Source organism: Lontra canadensis, unplaced genomic scaffold (genome assembly GCF_010015895.1).
Source record: "Lontra canadensis isolate GAN:19392208 unplaced genomic scaffold, GSC_riverotter_1.0 scaffold60, whole genome shotgun sequence".
Lineage (NCBI taxonomy): Eukaryota > Metazoa > Chordata > Mammalia > Carnivora > Mustelidae > Lontra > Lontra canadensis.
Window position 1 is genome coordinate 7,486,716 of NW_022631054.1, and position 20,077 is coordinate 7,506,792.

The following is a 20,077-nucleotide window of genomic DNA, read 5'->3' on the forward strand; positions in this document are numbered from 1 at the left end:
TTGCGGCAGCATGGTGCGGTAGCAGAAGCAGGCCAGCAAACGTCAGGAGGCCCGTGTTCAGGTTCCATTCAGCTGTCACCAGCTTCGTGAGCTTGGGCAAGTCAGCCATTTAGTGTCGGTTTCCTCACATGTAGAAATGGGACCTAAAAATAGCACCTTCCTATTTAGTGGTGAGTCTCAAATGAGATCATGTATGTCAGAGTGCTTCACGAGTTGTGAATTGCTACATAAATAGTAGCTGCTGTTAATCCGGACTGTTGGGGGGTGGGGGTTAAAAACTTAGGAAGATAGGTGGGGCATCAAAGAAAAGAAATGACAGTGTTTTAATATGTTTACCAGGGAGTTTGCTTCAACACGACGCATCTCTTTTTAAACATGGTTCCACGTGTCTTCACATGCATATTCCCATTTGCGCTGACCCTGTGTAATTGACCCTGTATAATTCATTTGTTGAGACCCATCAAACTTCCCTTACCGGGATTCCTATGAAAGAATTTTAATCCCTTTGTCAAAAATTAAGAGTGTCTTAGAATAAGATGAAATGGGAATGCTGATTTTTTAAAAAGCCCTTACTAGATTTAGGAGCCTCTCAGAATAAAAACTGGGAACCTGTTCTGAGTGGATACTGAGATCTGTGTTATAATGCAGGCAAGTTCTAATAGTTGCAGATACTTTCTAGGCAGAGGTTACATTTTTAGTTGATGCAACAAATATAACTGAACTGGAGCCATTTTTTGGTTTGCTTTGTGGTCATATTTTTTTGGTCAGTTTTCAAACGGGAAGGTAGTTATATCTTGCAGAGTAAGTAAGAAGCAAGTAAATGTTGGGGTAAAGACTTGAAAAAAAATTGGTGTCTCGTCAAAATATAAACACTAGCATGAATTCCACATCGTTGATACATATTGTGAGATACGTTTCCAAGGTAAATGGTGGAAACGTATAGGGATTTCTTTCTCACCCATTTTACATGCCTGATGTCATCTATTTTTAGGACTCTTTTTCTCCCTTGGAGGGGGGGGTGGCTATTTTGTGATCTGTTTGATTTCCTGTCCTATTAAGTCACTTCCTATCAGGCGTGGTGAGGCAGCATTGATGTCTGCCTCCTTTCTATGCATTGAAAGAATCATTCACACAGAATAAGTTTTGGCAAATTTGGAATTGGCCTCTCCAAATAAAAGTCCACTTCCTGAGATGTGTATGTTTGAAAACAGCAGTCATGGTCACTGTGGGCGTTTTGTTCCTAAAACAAGATAAGGTCTTTTAGAGAAGCTATATACTTTCATGGAGGCTTCAGTAACCCCCAAAATATTCTTAAAGCTAATCATTTATACAAGATCTTCTTCACAAATGCAGTTATTTTTGCCTATTCCAGGCCCCAGTAATATATGCATACAGAGCTTTTATCCTCTTTTAAGTTTGACTGATGGAAATCATCTAGGGATCTAGTCTACTTCCCTTGTAAAGTGGGGAGGTTGAGGCCCAGAGAGGTTAGGTGCCCCAGTCTTTCAGCTTTTTAATGGCTGGCCTCTGCAAATCAGAAATTCAACTCCTACTTAGTTCATTCCAGGTTTCTTTTATCCCCCTAAGTTGTTTTTATTTTTCATATTTCTCTTCCTTTTGGTACACCCATACAAGTTTGCTATTTGAACACAGAAGGAACAGAGAAAATGGGCTGTGGAAGTGGTTTAAAAGTCTCCATGTGGAGTCTGTTGGTTAGAAAGTCTGCTGTGCCAGCAGACTTACAGTCCCTTTTGGGATCTGAAGATTTCCTGCCTCAGCCAACTGGCTTACTCAGAAAGCAGAGAATTAGCTAGGAAGCTAATGGTGCCCACCTGGCTGAGGTGTCCCAGAGAGCTGGGTTACTTTTATACATTATAAAGAAGTAAACTAAGGTATACAGACACAACACCTGCATGCCAGTTGCGCTTTTGTTTTGTTTTGTTTTGTGGTGGTGGTGGTTGTTAATACACCTCAGGAACAAGCTGACTCCCAAACAAGTCTGGGCCTGGTTCTTCAAGTGAGTCCTAAAGCCAACTGGTATTTCATAAACAAAGATCCCAGGATCATTTTGAACATTTGACAAGACTGAAGTAGAAATCATTGTCTGTCTACTCCCCAAGTAATATTTTAACTATGTTGACTTTAATCTTTACCACCAACAAAGTAGAATTGTGAACATGTGTGTGTTTGGGTAGTTGTGGATTTGGTCTTGTTCTCATTTGCATATTCTCTGAGAGACCATAATCTACTTGAACCTTTTAAAGTTTTTTCTTTTGTACTTGGATTTCTTTTCACCACCATGTATTTGAAATAAGGTTACAATTTACTGAAAGAGTGAGAGCTTGAACAATGCACATCTTGTGTAGGTGCTAAGGCATGCCGTGTCTGCAAAGTAGAGTAGACACAGCTGGATAGTATCTTCCTTGAGTCTCATCTCAGAAGCTTCGTTTTCTTTTTAACCTCTTCTCTCTGCTGCCTCAGTATTGGGCCTGGACCTTTAAAACTTGGTCAGATTCTGTCTGTATTGTCACCCTTGTCTTGCTGTCTCTCCCCTCCGCATCCTAAAGCCACACCCCACTGTTCAAAAACGTGACCAAAAGTTTTCCTCTGTTTAGAGCGTTTACTATAAATTAAGTTAAAGTGCTGCACTCTGTAGTGAAAAAGGGCAGTTGAAGGATAAGAAATGAAGGTAAATTCCAGTGTAAAGGCAGAACTTAAAAAAAAAAAAAAAAGCCATGTAGTAAATGTTTAACAAAGCTGGTGACCTTGTGTTCCTTAGTTCAAAGGAAGAAAGGAGACAAACCACAGCAAATAGCAGTGCTGATTCACTTGGTTACCTTTTTTTCTTGGAGGTATTATCATTTGGTCTGTCTTCATCATTTCATTTACATAGAAAACTAGAGCAAGACTGCTTGATTGGAAATACCCAGATAAAACGAATTTTTCCTTTATCTCTCTAAGCTGTGTAGTTCTTACCTAGGAGAAAATACAGAAGGTGGATGTTTTACATTTCCTTAAACTAATTCACCACACATGCATGTCTTATATATTGAGACTTTAAAAATGTGTACAAATAAAATTTTACTCCAGGATCTAACAGGTAAGGGAGACAGGATGTATAGCAAGTATGTGAAACTGATATGGAAAGTACAACCAAATGACACAGAATTAAGAGGAAGGGAGACCTTTACATCTGACTTAGGAATGAAGGCAGGCAGTTTAACTGGTGTTGGACTCAGCGAGGTAGGGACAAGGGCACTCTAGGCACAGAGAAAGGAGGAGCAAGGTCATGATTCAAAACGTACAGCATGTACTGAAGGAGAGTGGTAAGTAAATGGCCCAGACTGCTCAGAGCAAGCATATAAGGAGATGAGTTAGGGACAGGAGAGTGGAATGACAAAGTTTGGAGAAGTAAATTGGGGTCAGCTGTGACCACCAGGTTAAGAAATTTGAACTGTCTCTGTTGACATTGGTGAGCTAGTGAAGATTTTGGGTAATAGGTTGATGTGGCATTATAAGACTTAGCATCATTATGTAGAGATAAGCCGAATTTGAGAAGATTCCAGAAACAGTGAACAGTGCAGTGAGTTCACACACTAGGTTTACAACCCTTACTGGATTGTTAATGAGGGTGAAAAGGAAGAGCAAGAGCTTAGAACTGTACCTGGTACCCAGCATTAAACACGTATTAGCTGTCAACAGCAACAGCAGCATTTTTGTTATTATATGGAGATGAGGCCCTGAACAGAGATAGTGACTGTATGAAGAAAGATCAGGAGATAGACACTGTTGGGCACTCTTACTACAGATTCTGGAAGTTGATTAGAATTGAATAGTCTAGGACGACTCTGAGGTTTTAAGCCTAGGTGACTGGAGGATAGAAAATGAAAAGTTAGAAGGAGAAGATTTAGGGAAAGAAGATGATTTTGGACACATGGAGCTTGTTTGAGTTCCAGGTGGCTTTCCAGTTGGAGATGTCCAGTTTACAGGACTGGAGAAGTAGCAGAACTGGTAATGTATATTCGGAATTTAGGCTACAGAGATTATAGCTGAACCTGGGGAATAAATGGGAGGGAATCAAGGGAGAGAGAATGGACAGAGGACCAGAAGAGTAAAACTTCATGTCAAAGTTGGAAACACAAAAAAGGTTGGGCCCTCAGGTTGAGACATGTAGAAATGAACATGATAGAGTCCTCTAGGTCAGTGTTCTTTTTTTTTTTTTTTTCTCTTTAGAGATTTTATTTATTTATTTGACAGCACAAGCAGGGGGAGTGGCAGGCAGAGGCACATGGAGAAGCAGGCTTCCTTTTGAGTGGGGAGCCCACTGTGGGTCCTCATCCCAGGACCCTGGGATCATGACCTGAGCCGAAGGCAGACACTTAACTTGCTGAGCCACCCAGGTGCCCCTAGGTCAGTGTTCTGTAAACTTTTTTGATTGTGTACCTCTGTTTAAATGTGCAGCTCCCGTATAGAGTATTCTTTTTTTTTTTTTTAATATTTTATTTATTTGTCAGAGAGAGAGCACAAGCAGGCAGAGTGGCAGGCAGAGGCAGAGAGAGAAGCAGACTCCCAGCTGAGCAAGGAGCCGGATGTAGTCACCCAGGCACCCCTAGAGTATTCTTTACTCTAAAATTACTCATTTTTTGAATGTTAGTTTAGTTAAAACTGCAGAATATCTATAACTTCCCTAATTCAGGCCTACATAACAAAGTAAGGTATCACTGTTAGCCCACATTTTTCTCAGAATACTTAGAACACCATGTGTGATACATGATCTTGTGACAAGTTAAATGGAATGAGGGTGTTGGTATTAGCCCATAGGTTAAGCATTCAGAAAACTAATATTAACATTTTCAGTGTGTGCCTTGATAGGTAGAAGATTAGAAATACTGCCCTAAAATCTAGTGGCCTTCATTTGTTCTGAAAATGTACAAATATTTCTTTGAAATGTTACCTAGTAATTCCCCGAGATGAGTTATATATGTATTTTTTGTATGTGTGTGTGTATTGTCTTGAGCTTTCTTATTTAAGTTTTAAGTGTATACACATACACCTCCATCCAGTGCAAAAGCTAGGGGTTTTTTTCTGAGTTGCGTTGGGCTTAATCTTTACTGGTGTTCGCTTTATAAAGTCTCAAATGGCAGCTCTGCATGAACCATGAATACATGTGTAGGAATTTGGCAGCATTTGCTTAGCAAGTAATAGATACCACATGATCATGATAACACGGATGAGCAGCGTACAATACAAATAACCAGAAATGGAACAGCCTCGTCTGTAGGATTTAGCAGAACTTTTAATATAAAGTATGTCTATTTAGTTTCTAGACTAGGTATGTTGTAATTATCCTCAATCTAAAATAAAGGTAATGATGGGGCGCCTGGGTGGCTCAGTGGATTAAAGCCTCTGCCTTCTGCTCAGGTCATGATCCCAGGGTCCTGGGATCGAGCCCCGTGTTGGGCTCTCTGCTCAGCCAGGAGCCAGCTTCCTCCTCTCTCTCTCTCTGCCTGCCTCTCTGCCTGTTTGTAATCTCTGTCTGTCAAATAAATAAAATCTTAAAAAAAAAAATAAAATAAAGGTAATGAGAAACTTTTCACTAGAGAAAGAGTGGTGAATTTCCAGCCACTCTGCCTGATTATATATTTATATCCTGAATTCCATGATTATTCTCTCCTGCTAATTAACTGGCCAAATACCTATGAAGCTACCCTTAAAGGTAGTTAAGCAATGTAAAAGTATGTAATGTTTATATAAAATGGTACTTTACAGTTAATGGAATGATTTTATATTTATTCTCTCACTTAGTATTTACCTAAGGTAGGACAGAAGATTATCATCCCCATTTTGTGGGTGAGGAAATCAGAGGTAGAGCCTAGTGACATAAGCCCCGTGTTCTTTGCACTGTGCCTTGTTACTACTGCCTATGAAAAATGCAAGCTATACCTGTGTCTGTCTAATAGGAGTAATTCTTCCTTCTGCCTCCCCTTTGCCTGTGTGTGCTGCTCTTCCCCAAAAGGAAGACATACATTTTTTTCTCCCAGAGTTCACACATAATCTTACATAAAGTGACTAAACAGGTTGATCATAAAAGGAGCAAATATATAGTCAGACTGAATTATATTTAAGTTTTTTGTCAGACACCTCAATCTTTCTTTTCAGAACAAAGCATAGTGGAAATAGGTGCTAAATGAGTACCACCAGTGAGTGTGGTAGGAAATGATCTTTCCTGAATCCTAAATTCACTGAGGTCAGGTAAATAGGTGAAGAACTTTTCCCACATAGAGAGGAGGTCAGAGTTGTGTTAGGTGTCCTGCGGTGTTCCTTAGTTGTGCAAATGCACACGTTATGGTCCGCGGTGGGCACCTCCTAGATTTTGTGTTCCTATCTGGAACTGTAGAGATTGGTATTTTTAGATGAGTCATGATGCTCTTAAATAATCATTTGCTTTATATTTCCTAGCTGTGATTTATAATACTTCCTTTACCTCTAGTGACATAGTTAGAACAATGGAATGCTGATATTTTGGAGCAATGATTGCATAATTAAAATAACATTGTCACCATGTTCACAGTGTGGCAATAGCTGTAGTTTTGAAACACTGCATAGTATTGAGCCAGATGATTCCTCCTGTGAGTGTGCACCTTTGGAAACATCTCTGACAAGGGGGCTAGGCTAAGGCTATTCCTCTGAACCAAAAGGAAAAGATAGGGTGACTTCCCATCACCAGGCCCCCAAAGAGTGAACTTGATCTACCAAACCTTTTCATCCTCACTCTTGGTTGGTGACTAGATAACTCTGACTCCCCGTCTTTTGGTCAGCTATAACTTTAGCAAGCTTGAAAACCTTAAACTTTCCACTTTGAAATGTATGAGAATCTGGCATCTTGGCCTTTTGGAGTAGTACTTTTTCCAGGAGAATGATGAGGAAAACTAAAGGTAAAAGGCTTGATGGACTTAATGTCGCAGGCTTCGAAGAGCCATATGTTCTTAAGTTTTGGGTCCTCTGTTGAGTTACTAATTCTTCATGCGGTGGAGAACTGCAGAACAGAGAATCAGGGCATGTGGGGTTTCATTCCAGCTCCCGCACATGCTTGTCCTGTGACCTCAAAGTCCCTCAGTCCGTGTGGATGAAGTCTCTTTGACAGATGGGAGTATTAGTACCTGTGCTGTGTGTGTAGTGAAAAACAAATGAGATGGTGGAAAGAGAGCTCTTGTACAAACTGTAAAGCATGTACAGGTGTAAAGGATTAGCATAACCATCTCAGTTGCTTTGCCCTCTTTGAAGTAGTCTACACTCTCAGCTCCTGACAGCTGTAGACATGGAGGTAGGAGGTGCAGTGCTCGTTTTTGGCTTGGAGGATTTGTTTCTTCTCGTTTCCTTCCTTCCTTTCAACATCTAAGGCAACCATAAAAGACACTACGCAGAGGGCAGAATTCAGTGTGTCTGTGAATCAGCAGAATCCATACAGCAAAGTCAATACAACCAAGCTCATATTGACATTCTTACAACACCTGCAGGTTTTTAATTGAGAATTCTTTGCCCCCCACCCGACAGTTTTTAGATGGATTAACTCACCAGCACAGTCTCCCATTTTCCAGTGGAGTCTATGATTTGGATAATTATCAACATTCATGGTGCATTTTCCGAAGAACAGGTTTCTCTGCTTCCCTACTCTTCTTTGACTCTTCTGTTGGATTACTGCACAAAGGTTATTGCACAGCTGGGTACAGGGACTGCAGAAGGGATTTCCCTGTATGAACATTTCAAAGAAAACCCAGAGTGAGGCCATAGATACTTGGGGTCTTAAAATAGTTCTTGAGGAGCTTGTGTTTGTTCCATAGATTTGTGTTGAATTCCCACTATGAGCAAGGAATGTTTCCCTTGAGGATGTTCTAGAAGCAAAGACCATTACATAAGAACTGGGGAGAACATAGGAGCAGGGAAATTTTAGGCTTAAGAAACAATGTGCCAAATAATAGTATGTCACGCAAGTCCGAAGAAAGTGAATATGTTTGCTGTAGGAATAGATTTTATTGGGTGCTGAGAACGGTTTTTTGGGGAGAAGAAAAATTTCGTGGCCACTAATTAGTGAATGTGTATATTTAGTTTGTTGTAGTTGTACTGTAAAAAGCAGGCTTCTTGACAGAGCTATTCCCAAAAAACCTTAACAAGGTTGGTTTTGTTCCATGAAGTAGTCTCAGCAGTGCCTGCTTTCAGAACATGTTCGCTGTGCTCCAGGATTTTGGATGGAGCCAGAGCTCAAAACAGAATCTTCTTGGGTGGTGGGGCCAGGTAGGGTGGATGCTACCTAGACTCCAGGTCTCTTCTGCCCCATAATGTAACAAACAAGGTTTTCTTTTGAAGGACAAAGCAGCCACACACACTCCTAACTTGCAGAAGTGTGACATGACCAAGGAGACATAGTTTAAGAATATAAATATTTTTGGATTAGTCTGGAAAACCTGCGTAGTTATTGTCGTTGACATTCCTGGGGATTAAAATTTGGAGCATTCCTAGTCATTTCCTTTTTAATTCTTTGCTTATTTGGAAGAGCACACTCATTCTAAATTTAGCAGTGTAAAGGGCTTTGCAGTTTATATCATGTTTATGAGAGATGGGAAAAGGTTTCTATGTATTTGTATATGTTTTTATGTATTTGCATCTGAAGCTGGAATCCTGGAAATTGTGTTAACAACAAAGTAAGTCTAAATTAGAGGAAGAAATAAGTTGGGTTACTTTCTACACTACCTCAGGGAGATCAGTCTTTGGGCTAGGTGCTCTGCTTGAGACCATTCAGATCAGGAGTAGGTGTCAGTCTACTCTTAGCAGTGAAGATGTTATACCAGCTGGCACTTGTATGATGCTTGGTGTTTTTCGAGGGTTTCTAGCATGTGTCTTCCCATTTGTGTGCTTCAGCCGCCCTGTGAGGTGCTCCTACAGATGAACAGAGGCCCCAAGAAGTTGTGACTTGCCCAGGATCGTAAACATAATGAGTTAGCAGCCAGAGAGCCAGAACCTCCAGGTCCAGGCCATTTTCTTTATGTATTTCCCTGTACTTTACTGCCCCCCACTGTTCACATTTGAGTATTCGTAGGTGCTACTGACTGACCTGGAGACATGCAAAGGCAAAGGATAAAATAGGAAAGAAAAAAGTGGCAGAACTTGGAAAGAGACAACAGAAATAAGAAGAGGATGTTTACATAATAGTAGATAGGAGTGCCAATAGCATTTTCTATTATTGGCACAGAGATGATGGGACCAAGTGGATAAAACTGATCTTTTGGGTTATGGATTTGAGTCATTGGTCCCAGCAGGACTGCTTGTCTCTCTGAACAATTTGAATACACACAAACCTTAAAACAGTGCAAAAAGGAAGGAGGAACCAAGCTATAACAACGCAAGAACAGAATTGTAGAGGCTTTGTGTTTCCAGCTCTACCATTTGCTGTATTGTGTCCTTAAGCAAATAACTTAACTAATCCTTTGCTTTCTTATTTGTAAAATTGGGACACTGTTGTTATCTTTTATCATTTGGCTGAGTGAAGATCAATTGAGGGGAGCATACCTAACAAGTAGTTTGTGAACTCTGCCGCTCTTAAGTTGGCATTGCAACATTCTTCAGAATCACATTTCTCACCTCTCCTGGGCACACACAAATACCGGATCCTGCCAGAAGCAGGAAGAGGTGGTTTTCAGGATTTCTAAATCTGAGAAGGGATCTGGTAGGCAAAATGCCTCTTTGTTTTAGGATACAATTTAATTCAGGCTCCTGGCACTATTTCTGTCTCCAGCTCCTGTCAGAATTCTCTTTCAGGCTCAGAGCCTGAAAAACCAGTAACTCACCATTCTTCCTGAAAGAATTTATTTACTCTGATTAGGTTGGAGAGTCAGAGAGATTAACAAATATTCCTTTGGGGCAGAGGGGGCCAGCCCAGCTTGCTCCTGGTGGATACCAGGCAGGGAGCTCTGTGCTCCTCGGGGAGGCTGACCAGGTGAGGGAGCTGTGTAACAGCTGTGCTGTAGGGCAAGCGTCTCAGCCCCCACCACTGAACTACCCCGTCAGTCAGCGAGGGACAACACTACTTATGTCATGGAAGGATTCGGTGAAAGAAAACACTTAACAGTTTAGAACTGGCTTCTAAATGTTACCTGATCCTTTTTTTGTAAAGGGCCAGGTAATATTTTTAGCTTGCAAGTCATACATTTCATGTTGTAACTCTTCAACTCTACTGTTGAAGCGTGAGAGTAGCCTTCAGCAGTGTCAGTGAATGAGGGTGAAGTCTTCCAACAGAACTGAATGTAGGAGAACAGGCTGCAGGCCCGATTCCGGCCTGTCGGCTCTCCTTCCCAGACCCTTGCTTTAGAGTCCTCCACTGAAATATGTTATTTTTTCCTCTGTCATACAAAAAAGTGTTTTATTGCTGTCATATGCAGGGATGGTTTAAGTTGAACATTAATGAACAAATGATGAAAGTTATGTGAAGTAAGATGTTTACATATCATTTTCTCTTCCACAGAAACAGAACTTACAGTGTTATGTTCATGCCTTCCTATCAATTTCATTATGCTTATACCAGTTGCTATGCCTTCAGTTTTTTTCCAGTTATAACTGTACTATGCTCTGGCCCTTGTTTAAAAGATTATGTTGTAGTAGATAGCAAACAGAAACATGTTTTTGTTTTTGAAGGAAAAGTGTTTCTGCTGCCAATTTAAAAATGTGTCCTTGTGAACAGATCTTTAGGGAGAATAATGTGCAGCTAGTTCCAACCCTTAGTCTTGGGAAACATGGTTCTCCCAGTAGGGAGTATGAAAAACAGCTTCATACTTAGCTTCTTGGAGCTAGAAACAGACATGCTCAAACATTGAATTTGACAATGATCAGGGTTGGGGAAAGGGGTTCCAGTCAGGCTATATTATTCATTCTTATAGTGGTAGGTACTGTGTAAATAACCTGCTAGTAAGTTTGACTAGCTGGTATCCAGTTACATAAGGGTTTAGAACTTAAGTAGTAAAGTTTCTGGTACTTAAGCTTGTTGCTTTCTTGAGCGATTTAGTAGAAACCTTAGATGAGCTTAAAGACTGTTGACCCCTCTTTTCTCCCTAATCACCCTGCCTTCTTTTGTATTTACCCATTTATTGCATCCTCAAGTGGTCAGGTGAAGGTCTTCCATATCAGGCCACCTCTTTGGCATATATGTTGAGTATACGTTGCTCCTGGAGTGGCTTAGTGGAATGACTGGCCCAAGGCTACCAGTTAGTAGGCAGCAGGCCAGTTCACAAACACAGGTCTTTCAGTGTCCAGAGTAGTGCTGTTTTTCTCCTGAAATTGCTGATTCGAGATTGGTTTTATTGTAGAGAATGTAGGCCTTAAGGCTTGAAATGCTCTTTAGCATGATTGATAATGGTGTATGTCCTTAGGTCCATCTGTACAAACATTAGAACTAAATTGTCTGTTGGTGGAATTGTTTTGTTTCAGAAGTCTTAGTTCTTAAATTTTATTTACACTTTTCTTTGTAGTGTGGAAGAATATCTAAAATAGCAAGTGCAAATAAACTTAAATCCTTTACCCTTCTTATCCATCTAGTTACTCATGTTAATATTCTTTCTCTGTATCTCTTACTTTCCATTTGAAATATAACATCCCAACAGTTTGGGCTAATTCAAATAAACCTGGAACTAACTTCAATAAATACTTGAACAGTACTGGAACATAATAAAATGGATGTGAAAGTGCTGCCAGTTGGGCAAAATAAAAAGCATGTCATCTAATGACAGAGGAGGACATGATCAAAATGCAGGTCACAAAGGGAGTGAAGAAGATCAGTACTTTGAGCATAGGGAGATACACAGGAATGATTGGGGTTGTCTGTGGCCTAAAGGCTGCAAGTTGGATTCTGCGGGGGTGGCCATTAAAGGGAAACATGGCTCCAGTGTTTAGCTTTTTCATTCGAAACTGGGCTAGGATATATTTGCTTGCATTTGACAACGAGAGTGTTGTTTTTAGGTGAAACCTGACTGCCTGGAGTGGGTCATCTCTAGTACTTTAATAGGAAGCAGTGTTGGTCAAGGATTGGGTTTCATTACAGGGGAGCTTTCTTTGATCTTTTTTCCTTGAACAGTTCTTATGTTAGGGTTTTAGGTATTCTCTCTCAACAATCATGTATTTGATTTTAGTTATTTCAGAGACTGTATATTGGGGTTAGGCATATTATAAAGGACTTTAATAGGAGAATGAGGTATATGCCAAGAAAAGAGAGCTAAAGTCTAAAGGTACAGAGATTTAGAAACCAGGGAATATTGCAGTAAAACCTTATTTTTTTTGTATTTTATGAGGTTGATCACTTTGATAGATCCTCTTTCGTTTTGATTGTATCACTGAAGGAGGGTTTGGTGAGCCATGGTACCTGGTCAAGAGCAAGAGCTTGAAGATTTCCAAGATCTTAAAAAGAGGAGTACTCTGCTTCTGAGATGTTTTGAAAATTGTTTAGGCCTTTTTTTTCTTCATCAGTGATAAAGAGTAGCTGGATATTAGAGTGACAGCTAGATTTTTCCATTCTTGAATGATTGAATTGAATCATCTTATCTCCTCAATGATTTTCTCCTTGTCTTCCTGCTAATGAATGGCCAAACAGAGGTGTTTGCCCTCCTTCTACTTACCTATAGTTATTAATTTTTCAAAATTTATTTATCTGTCCTGGTCACCTTTCTGAGAATATGCTATCTTTCAAAAGTTTTATACTCGGGAAACTTGAGGGCATGTGCATGCGCGCATGCCTGTGTGTGTGTGTGTGTGTGTGTGTGTGTGTGTGTATTGGGGTAGGTTGGGGAGTTAGTGGCATTGTGGCCTTCCTGTCCTGTCCTGTCCTTTTATCTTAAATTCACTTCAGTAGGTCAGTTTCAGGTGGACTTCTGTTTGTTGTCCTTCTTATTTTATTTCTTAAAAGCTTATTTGACAAACAGAGATCACAAGTAGGCAGAGAGGCAGGCAGAGAAAGAGGGGGAAGCAGGTTCTCCACCGAGCAGAGAGCCCAATGTGGAGTTTGATATCGTGACCTGAGCCGAAGGCAAAACTTAACCCACTGAGCCACCCAGGTGCCCCTGTCTTTCTTATTTTAAAGGCCCAGAGAGAACCTCATTTATTCTGAGCTTCCCAGAATAGCTTGTATAACCACTTCCTTTGGTTATTCAGGCAATCCCATTAAGTTTGTGCCAGCCTTTCCAAGAGACCTCTTTTTCTCAGAAGGGCCATATCCAGCAACTCTCTTGCCCGTTCATTCAGGAGTAATCAGTCAGACTGTGTGCTGGATGCTGTGAGAAATCCAGAAATGAATCGTACTCAGGTCCTATTCACAAGGAGCTTATAAACCAGAAGGAGAAATATGATAAGATATGCACATAAATAATGATCATACAAGATAATGTGAGGGCAGAACAGATCAAGGGCTCTGAAGGTTCATAGGAAGGAGCAATCATGTTTGGATGGGGATGTTTAGAGAAGACTTTTAGACGGATGGCAGTTGAGTTGAGCATTGGAGAAACAGCCTTTTTGTGATGGACTTTGATTCTTCCCTTCTGGTTTTGGAAAGCAAACTGTTTTTAAAAGCAGATAAATTAATAAATATTGGGAGTTGAGATTATTTCTGGCAATAATCATTCGATACTTCATCTGATCCTTACATCGTTATTAAAGAGTTAAACAGACATCTTATTGAAGTATTATGAAATAATTAATGAACATGAATGATAAATCTAATAATAATGAAATGTGGGAAATTCTGTGCTGCGTGTTTCTTTTTTTTTTTCTTTTTTTAAAGATTTGCTTATTTAGAGAGAGAGCACAAGCGGGGATGGAGGGGAGAGGGAGGGAGAATCTCAAGCAAACTCTGCTGAGCATGGAGGCTGACACAGAGCTCTGTCGCACAACCCTGAGATCACGGCCTGAGCCGAAACCAAGTGTCAGATGCTTAAACAACTGTGCCACTCAGGCGCCCCCAAAGTCACCTGTTTTTGTCGTCGTCATTGTGTTTTTTTTTTTTTTTTTAAGATTTTATTTATTTATTCGACAGACAGAGATCACAAGTAGACAGAGAGGCAGGCAGAGAGAGAGAGAGGGAAGCAGGCTCCCTGCTGAGCAGAGAGCCCGATGCGGGACTCGATCCCAGGACCCTGAGATCATGACCTGAGCCGAAGGCAGCGGCTTAACCCACTGAGCCACCCAGGCGCCCTGTCATTGTGTTTTTTTAAAGTAGGCTCCTTGCCCAGCGCGGGGCTTGAACTTAGAATCTTGAGATCAAGACCTGAGCTGAGATCAAGAGTAGGATGCTTAACTGACTAAGCCATCCAGGTGCTCCTCTGCTGCATGTTTCCTGAGTGATCTAAAGCAATGCCCTTGGTCTTAAGGCAGTTTTGTTGTCAACTGTATATAAATAGCTTTGTCCTGTGGTAGAGATAGCGATTTAACATGGAGTGAAAAGGATCCTGGAGGTGCCTGACTGGTTCATTTGGTTGAGCATCTGACTTTGGCTCAGGTCATGATCCTTAGGGTCCTGGGATCGAGCGCCAGCATTGAGCCCTGGGCTTGTCCTGGAGTCTGCTTTTCCCTCTCCCTCAGCCCCTCCCCCTACTCATGCTTGTGAACGTGCACTCCCCGCCTCCCACTGCCAAAAAAAGGGATCCAGAAATATTAGTCTTTCTTACTTTTAAATACATACCTTCTCGTTACCCTAGAAAATGGATCTGGCACATTTTCCACAGGCTGGAGATGTTATGAATAGGCTGTTTCTGTAGCAAAATCAGCTTAGGTATAATTAATGTATTTAATTACTAAAGTGAGAAGTGATTAAGGTTGGTTTATATTTTTTTGCTTGTTGGGTTGTTTAGTGAGCAAAATTTGTTTGCTGATTAGGTTTTGTTATTTAAATCCTGTGCCCCAGAAAATATTGAGAACACCTATTGGTTTTTATAAAATCTTTTGCTTGAGATTTGGTCTAATTTTTTTTTAAAAGATTTTATTTATTTATTTGACAGAGATCACAAGTAGGCAGAGAAGCGAGAGAGAGGAAGGGAAGCAGGCTCCCCACTGAGCAGAGAGCCTGATGCGGGGCTCGATCCCAGGACCCTGGGATCACAACCTGAGCTGAAGGCAGAGGCTTTAACCTGCTGAGCCACCCAGGCGCCCCTAGATTTGGTCTAATTTTTAAAAGCTCCATGTAATGACTGAATCCGCTTTGAGGAAAAAAAATTTTTTTTAAGATTTATTTATTTTAGAGAGAGAGAGAGAGCTGGGTGAGGGGCAGAGGGAGAAGGAGAGAGAGAATCCACAAGCAAACTCCCCACTAAGTGCAGAGCCTAAAGTGGGGCTCAGTCCCACAACCATGAAATCATGACAGGAGCCACCTAGGTGCCCCAAGGAAAACCTTTTGAATAAAAGTAGTCAACCTTTTCTAGGAATTTGTAGTAACAATTTACATTCTTTAAGAGGTATTAAAAGAATTACCCTACTAGTATCTGTATGCAAAGATGCTAGAAATCCATGTTCCTTGTGAGAAGATCCTCTGTTTCTGATGAGGATACCTTTATTTTTGAAGTCAGGAATTTATAAAAAGAGGTTTCTGTACGGAAAAATCATAAGGGCCGTAACTCTAAATCCAGAGTTCAAATGGAACTTAGCAAATATAACAATATAAAGAGGAACAGTCAGAGCTGTCCAAAGATGGAAAAGAGCACCTTACCAGTAAGCCAGTTTCCCAGAACCAGGGAGGGAGATGCTCATATTGAAGCTGAGTGACCACTTGGGATGGGATTGTGGGGGTTGGCAGAGGTTGGAATAGAGCTGTGAGCATGTTTTTAGAGGGGTGAGCCTCCGTGGCTTTTGATGTCTTTTTTTAAGTCCTAAACTTTAATGATGTAATAAAATACAAAGGACATTATTATTGACTTGTATATTTTGCTATTATCCATTTGTGATTTTCTAACGCAGATGGGCCTCTGAAGTTAGAAATTTAAACTTTAATACATTTCTCAGTTCCAGAAAGAAAGACTTGCTAACTTCTCTTTTGTACCTAATCCTCATTCCCAACAGTGTGTATCTCTGTACCAGCCAGATTGATTCATGATCTAATGACTGCACAGACATTTGGGAACCGATCACACCAGCACGGCCTTAGTTGGGATAGCTCAAAATTTAAAAGCAGACTGTCCACGGATAAAATTTAAAGGAGCTTCTTGAATTGTGTGCCTTCCTAATGTTTGTGGGAACAGATTAGAGGACAACCAAAGCTTGCTACCAGCTTTCTAAATCTCATTCAGACTGAACCTGTCCATCATTGGCAAGCATGCAAAAATCCCACACTGGCCGTGGCGCGGTGTGCATCTTCCTCCCTTGACTGTAGCAGCTTATGTGGCAAATTTTGCTAAGATTAGGCCTATACATGGATCCCTGCAATAAAAGGTTAAATTCTTTTTTTAAGTTTTTGATATTTATTTTTATTTCTAGAAAAAGTGTTTTGTTTGCTCCATTTTAAAAGGTTAGAGTCTGGGGAGCCTGGGTGGCTCAATCGGTTAAGCATCTGCCTTCAATTTAGATCATGTATGATCCCTGAGTCCCGAGATCGAGCCCTGCATGGGCTCCCTGCTCAGTGGAAAGTCTACTTTTCCCTCTGCCCCTCACCCAGCTTATGTTCTTTCTCTCAAAAAAATAGATAAAATATAAAAAATAAAATAAAAATAAAAGGTCAGAGTCTCTCTTTGTTGTCATCAGTACCTTGTAAGTATCTATTAAAAATACACTTCTTTAGATTACTTTGATGTTAGATTTCAAAGATTACTTTGTTCTCAGTGTGTCAAAGAGAATAGTGTATAGGCCCTGTGTATACGGTGATGAATGAAAATGTCATGGGAGCTGAGTTGAGAGGACCATACTTCGTTATTGAGGACTGAAGATTTTATCTAGTCATTTCAACTGTGCTTCAACATTCTTCACTTTAATTCCCTCCAGAAACTCCAAGATCATATTGCTTCCTAGTACTTAAGAGTTTCTGTTGATGTATAGAGCTGCTTGTTGGCCTCCAGCACCAGAAATTGGCTCCAAATCTTTTCCCATTACATCATCACCCACTAATGTCATTACAGCAGGGTGAAATCTGCTTTGAAGATTGTACTCTTGTTTTCCTTCCATCTCTTTCCTGTCCTCATTTCCTTTAGAAGGAAAAAGAAAAAAAAAAAAAATTAGAGCCTTCTTGGACAGTCCCAGGCAAACATTTAAGAGGGAATCAAGCATTTTCAGTCTAAACCTAGATTTATCAGTCTGCATTCCACTCTGGATGGAGAGTGATCTGCCTAGCATGGGGTCTGGAAAGGAACATTTAGTCATGTGACACCTGACTTTGGTGCTTTTCTCTCAGCCCTTCAGAATTGGTTCTTAATGATTTACATAGCTCTCTGCCAGCATCTTGTCACTGGCATGTCAAACCTTTTTATTTTTATTTATTTTTTTAGTCACATTTTTATTTTTATTATTTATTTATTTATTTTAAAGATTTTATGTATTTATTTATTTGACAGAAATCACAAGTAGGCAGAAAGGCAAGCAGAGAGGGGGGCGGGAGCAGGCTCCCTGCTGAGCAGAGAGCCCGATGTGGGGCTCGATCCCAGGACCCTGGGATCATGACCTGAGTAGAAGGCAGAGGCTTTAACCCACTGAGCCACCCAGGCGCCCCTGTTACCTTTTTAAATAATTTCCCAGAATAGAAATTCTTAAGACCTCACTAAGTTTCTTATTCTTTGTGTTTAATTAAACTGTTTTCTTCCATTTAAGTATTTGTTGGATAAGCATTTCAGCCATCTGGAGTTTTTACTTTCCCCCTGTAAATCTTATAAAACTACAATATTATCTTCAGTTAAAACTGGTACAGGGATCCTCATTCATCTTCCTCAGTATTTTTCAACCACCTTTAAAGCTTCCCGTTGATGGTATGCTTTGGCTTTGTTCCTGATAGAAAAGTTCAGGTAAGGAAAGAATTGGGAAGTAGTTTCAGTTCAGAGACTTGGTGCTACCCACTCAGTTATTGGCCAAAGCTTCAGTGCTTCTGTGCCCTCTGAGGCAGATTAGCTTGAGATCGTAGAAATAATAATCCACAGTAGCCTCAAAGAAATGGGACCACAGTATCTAAAACAAAAGAATAAAATGGGCTCCTTTAAGACTTGGGTTTACATTTCTCTACAGTATTAGTCATTGGGACCCTTAAGTTACGGTTTGGAGTGTGAGAAACCATGGTAAACTTGAAAAAAACATTGGAGGGAACGGCACTGAAAATTGTGGACCAGACAGAGCACCAACCAAGTGCCCTTTTTGTCTCCTCCTAAGACAAGACATTAGAAGGTCTTGATTCACATTAAGATTTCAGTTTAAATTTCTAGTAATTTTAGGTTTTCTAGTTAGAGCTCCTTGATAGTCTCTGTGGTAGTATAAGTTGGATAGAAGGGGAAACTTTTACCATATGTTTTTGCTAACATTTAAGTCTGTGTTAAAAAACCTCTTCAGCAGGATTATATACCTTCTCAGATTGAAAAATTAAATGAATTAGTGAAAACAGCCATAAGGAAGGATATAAATAACCTGGACAGAAAGTATGTCTTTATTACTTCTAATTTATCTCATGTGTGTGTTTGTTTTCAGTTGTCAAAATGTCCACAGAAGGAGGGTTTGGTGGTACTGGCAGCAGTGACGCCCAGCAAAGCCTACAGTCCTTCTGGCCTCGTGTCATGGAAGAAATCCGGAATTTAACAGTGGTAAGAAAGAATGAGAAACTTGCAGAGTGTAAAGAGCTGTGAAATGCATAACCCAGTACTTAGAGTAAAACATTTTTCATCTCAAGCACATAAGCACAGTTCATTCCTGACCTCTGGGTGGGAACATGAAAATGTAATTTACCTTAGGTGAGGTGACTACAAGGATTTTTTTTTTATATCTTAGTGGCTTTCCTTAGGCATGTGGGTGGATAGTGGATGCTTTGACTCAGAGGTAGTAGCTTAATGTGAGGCATATCTTTTAGAGATGCCGAAAAGCAGAGCTCTCACCTTCCTTCACCAGCTATAGCTCATTTCTCAGTCCTAATTCAGTGGCTCTGCCAAATTTCTAGAATCTGGTAAACACTGTTGGACAGTTTATTCAACAACAAATCTATTGCAAGCAGGCACTCTTTCTGGGTGTGAAAGGATACATGTAGATGACGGTTTCTCAACAGCAGCTTTATGGGCCTTTTAGGCTGGATAATTCTTTGTTGTGACGGTCTGCTGTGCACTGTAGGAGGGTTAGCAGCATCTCCGTTCTTTACTCACTAGACGCTAGTAGCAATCCTCCTCCAGTTGTGACAACCAAAAACACCTCCCAACATTGCAGATGTCTCCTGGGGGCTAAAATCATCTCACTGAGAGCCACTGACTTAGAAGAATCAAACATTACCCTGGCCCTTGCAGAGCTTGCCGTCTAGTAATTACAATCAGAGTCATTTATTCAGTGAATATTTATTAAATACTTACTGAGTCAGGCACAGTGATGAGTCTGAAGCAGTAAAGAGTCAAAGTGCTCTGGGATTACAGAGGACATAGTACTTAATTCTCCCTGGTTGAGTTAGGGAGGCTTTAAGTAAAGGGACATTTTTCTAGATCTTGAAATAGAGAAGCATTCACCAGATGGAAGGGTAGGCAAGTATATCTTAGGCAGAGAGTATGACATTCATTAAAGGCCTGGAGGCCCAGAGGGGAGGGTCTTACGTTTTGAGGACCAGCAAGAAGTTCAGAGTAGCTGGGGGTTACTATATGGGTAGGACAGTGAGGGTAGGAGTAGAGTGGTACGGCAGTGGTAGCAGGAGGTAATGCATTAAAATTAGAATATTTTCAAAGTGTAATGTTATTTCCTTAATGAAGAATGTTTCATTTGGTGTCATTTTAGCAAATACCAAAGGATCTGTCTGTTTTAGATGTGTCATTCCTGCCCTGAAGGCGTTAGGCATCCTGGTAGAGCAGACACTGGACTCCTTAACGTAGCACTAACGTTGCACTTTCTTAAAGCTAGTGGC

The 20,077-nt window shown here is 40.5% G+C and overlaps 1 protein-coding gene across 8 annotated transcripts in view; it reads left to right on the top strand.

Moving 5' to 3' along the window:
- The window catches only part of NFYC (nuclear transcription factor Y subunit gamma), a 66,985-nt gene that overhangs the window by 18,319 nt on the left and 28,589 nt on the right, over positions 1–20,077 (top strand). For all 8 annotated transcript variants that reach the window (XM_032877431.1, XM_032877429.1, XM_032877433.1 and 5 more), the window contains one exon: positions 18,676–18,788. In XM_032877431.1, the coding sequence (XP_032733322.1) occupies positions 18,684–18,788 (105 nt within the window). In that variant the 5' untranslated portion in view covers positions 18,676–18,683. Of the gene's footprint in view, positions 1–18,675; positions 18,789–20,077 lie in introns of those variants that run through there.